This window comes from Nematolebias whitei, unplaced genomic scaffold (genome assembly GCF_014905685.2).
Source record: "Nematolebias whitei isolate Nwh7 unplaced genomic scaffold, NemWhi1 Nwh_scaf_9454, whole genome shotgun sequence".
Taxonomy (NCBI): Eukaryota; Metazoa; Chordata; class Actinopteri; order Cyprinodontiformes; family Rivulidae; genus Nematolebias; species Nematolebias whitei.
In genome coordinates, this window is record NW_023627999.1 from 1 (window position 1) to 2,358 (window position 2,358).

General features: G+C 45.7%; 1 protein-coding gene across 1 annotated transcript; it reads right to left on the bottom strand.

Moving 5' to 3' along the window:
• Positions 1 to 985: 985 nt before the first annotated feature.
• Positions 986 to 1,920, bottom strand: LOC119429870 (ephrin type-B receptor 4b; the record flags this gene model as incomplete). Its single annotated transcript, XM_037697395.1, is given in 2 exon segments — positions 986 to 1,141; positions 1,843 to 1,920. Coding segments are annotated over 2 exon segments (234 nt in total), but the record flags the coding sequence as incomplete, so codon positions are not given.
• Between the last annotated feature and the right edge of the window lie 438 nt (positions 1,921 to 2,358).

Here is a 2,358-nt window from a genome sequence, read left to right on the forward strand (position 1 = left end):
ATATATATATATATATATATATATATATACAGTATATATACATATATATATATATACATATATACATATACAGATATATATACAGATACACAGATATATACATACACTAAAATAAACCACTACTTACTACTTGTACTACTATTCTTTCTTCGCGGTTTTTCACTTATTGCGGGTCTTCAGGGTACGGATCCCCCGTGATAAATAAGGGAAGAATGTATCAGACATCTGGCAACACTGATGCCATGTATGTCACTGCCGCTGTGACTTTCGGCTCAGTGATACGTGTACGTCCGCAGACAGTTCAGTCTGGAGCGTGATAACAGTTCCATCTAAAACGGTGAATACAAGAACCGTTTAGACCGAGGAAACTGGGCCTCCGCCTTTCTCCCTGAGTGCAGACTGTCAGGCAGCTTGACCTGTTTTTATTCATACTGATTGAGGAGCTCCAGCTTCCACACACACATCTGAAACCTAAAACGTGTGTGTGTGTGTGTGTGTAACCACTACCTGTGCAACCCCGACACACGAACAATGAAGTAATGAGTCTATTAATTTGTCCTAATTGATGCTGCCTGGGGCGATGCAGTTACAGGGGCAATGCTGGGGCACTTAAAGGGGCGGACAGGGTTGTGTGTGTGTGTGTGTTTGTGTTTGTGTTTGTGTTTATGTGCGTGTGTTTGTGCAGTCATTCTTCGGGGGGTGTTTAAAAGTTCTTTAAGGGCCATTTCTGGTTATTTTCACATGAATCTCAGTTTACACCGAGACACAAAGACAGAAGGACTTTAGGCTGAAGTTCAGAGATGAGGCGGTGACAACACCCAGCTGCATTATGGGTAATCTGACCCCAACCAGAGAGAACAACAAGAAGAAGAAAACAGAACGTAAGAAAATACCTGAAAATATCAAAAGGAAGAAAGAAAAGAACGTTGGACAAAAGTGTAAAGAAAACCCACAGGACAAAAGACAGAAGACAAAGGAGTCTTACGTGTGCAGGAGACATGTGGAGGGTCGGAGTCTGCACGGCTGTAACCTGGGAGACAGGGACAGTAGGAGGAGCCTGGGATCCGCGTGTTGCTATTGGCTGGGCATGGAGAACAGCCGCCATTTCCTGGACCGACCTTAAAGTGTCCTGATGGACAGGCTGAGGACACACAGGATTAGATCTACAGTTAACGTCGCAAACACCCAACATGTCTCTGTGAATATGAATGGGGACAACAAGGTGTGTGTGTGTGTGTGGGGGGGGGGGGGGGGGGGTGTGCTAGTAGGATCTTGCAGAGACAATAAGAGACAGGAAGTAACCTTGGCTTCAACAGGATGTGGAAAATGCTGCCGTGATGTCACCACAGCCTCCCTGCCAACCGTCTCTGTGAGGTTGACCTTTGACCTCTGCACTCTCCCCCCTCCAGCAGTACTTCCTGCTGGTGGTCAGCTGACCTCAGATCTCACAAAAAATACCAGGAAGTGTCAAACACCAAACTGTGTCCTCCATCGACCTCGCCATGCTTGAGTCCCCCATCAGACGTCCTCACAAACACAGAAGACGAGGCCAGGCCAGGCACGAGGAGGCGAGAGGAGACAAGAGGAGGCGAGGCGAGACAAGAGGAGACGCCAGATAGGTTTATTTACTAGGATGTAAACAGACCCTGTGTGTTCTGTTTGCTAACAGATCCGTTTATTTGAGTCAATGAGGACGTAATCTGATTACTTTTGACTAGCCTGTAAAACAGGATGTAATCTGATTACATCCTTTTAGTTGGTGTTAACTACTTTTCCTTATGTGTTTGGACTTTTAGAGGCTGCAAGCGAAGGCACTAATCTTTCAGCAGTCACTGTCCTCACCAAGCAGCGAGTGCTGCCATAAGCCCCGCCCTCGCTCAAAGCTCTGACAGATGATCCCGCCCACAGAGTGGGGACACACTCACAATGGAGACACACCTACACGTGAGAAGAACCGAATAGTAACAAGGAGATCAGAATTTCTTTAGTGCCAAGTCAAAACAGAAGTCGTCACAGAGGTCTGTACAAAAACATCCATGTGGTTCTTCTGCTGTCTGCCGGGACAACAGTCAGAGAGCCCCGAGTGTGGAGAAACAAGCCGGAGAAGTCATCCAGGATAGGCTCAAGTCTTAGCCAAAGACCAGGCTAAAGATTAGGCTAAAGAATGGATTAAATACTAGACTAAAGACTAGGCTAATGACTAGGTTAAAGACTAGGCTAAAAACTAGGTTAAAGACTAGGCTAAAGACTAGGTTAAAGACTAGGCTAAAGACTAGGCTAATGACTAGGCTAATGACTAGGTTAAAGACTGAGCTAAAGACTAGGTTAAAGACTAGGCTAATGACTAGGTTAAAGACT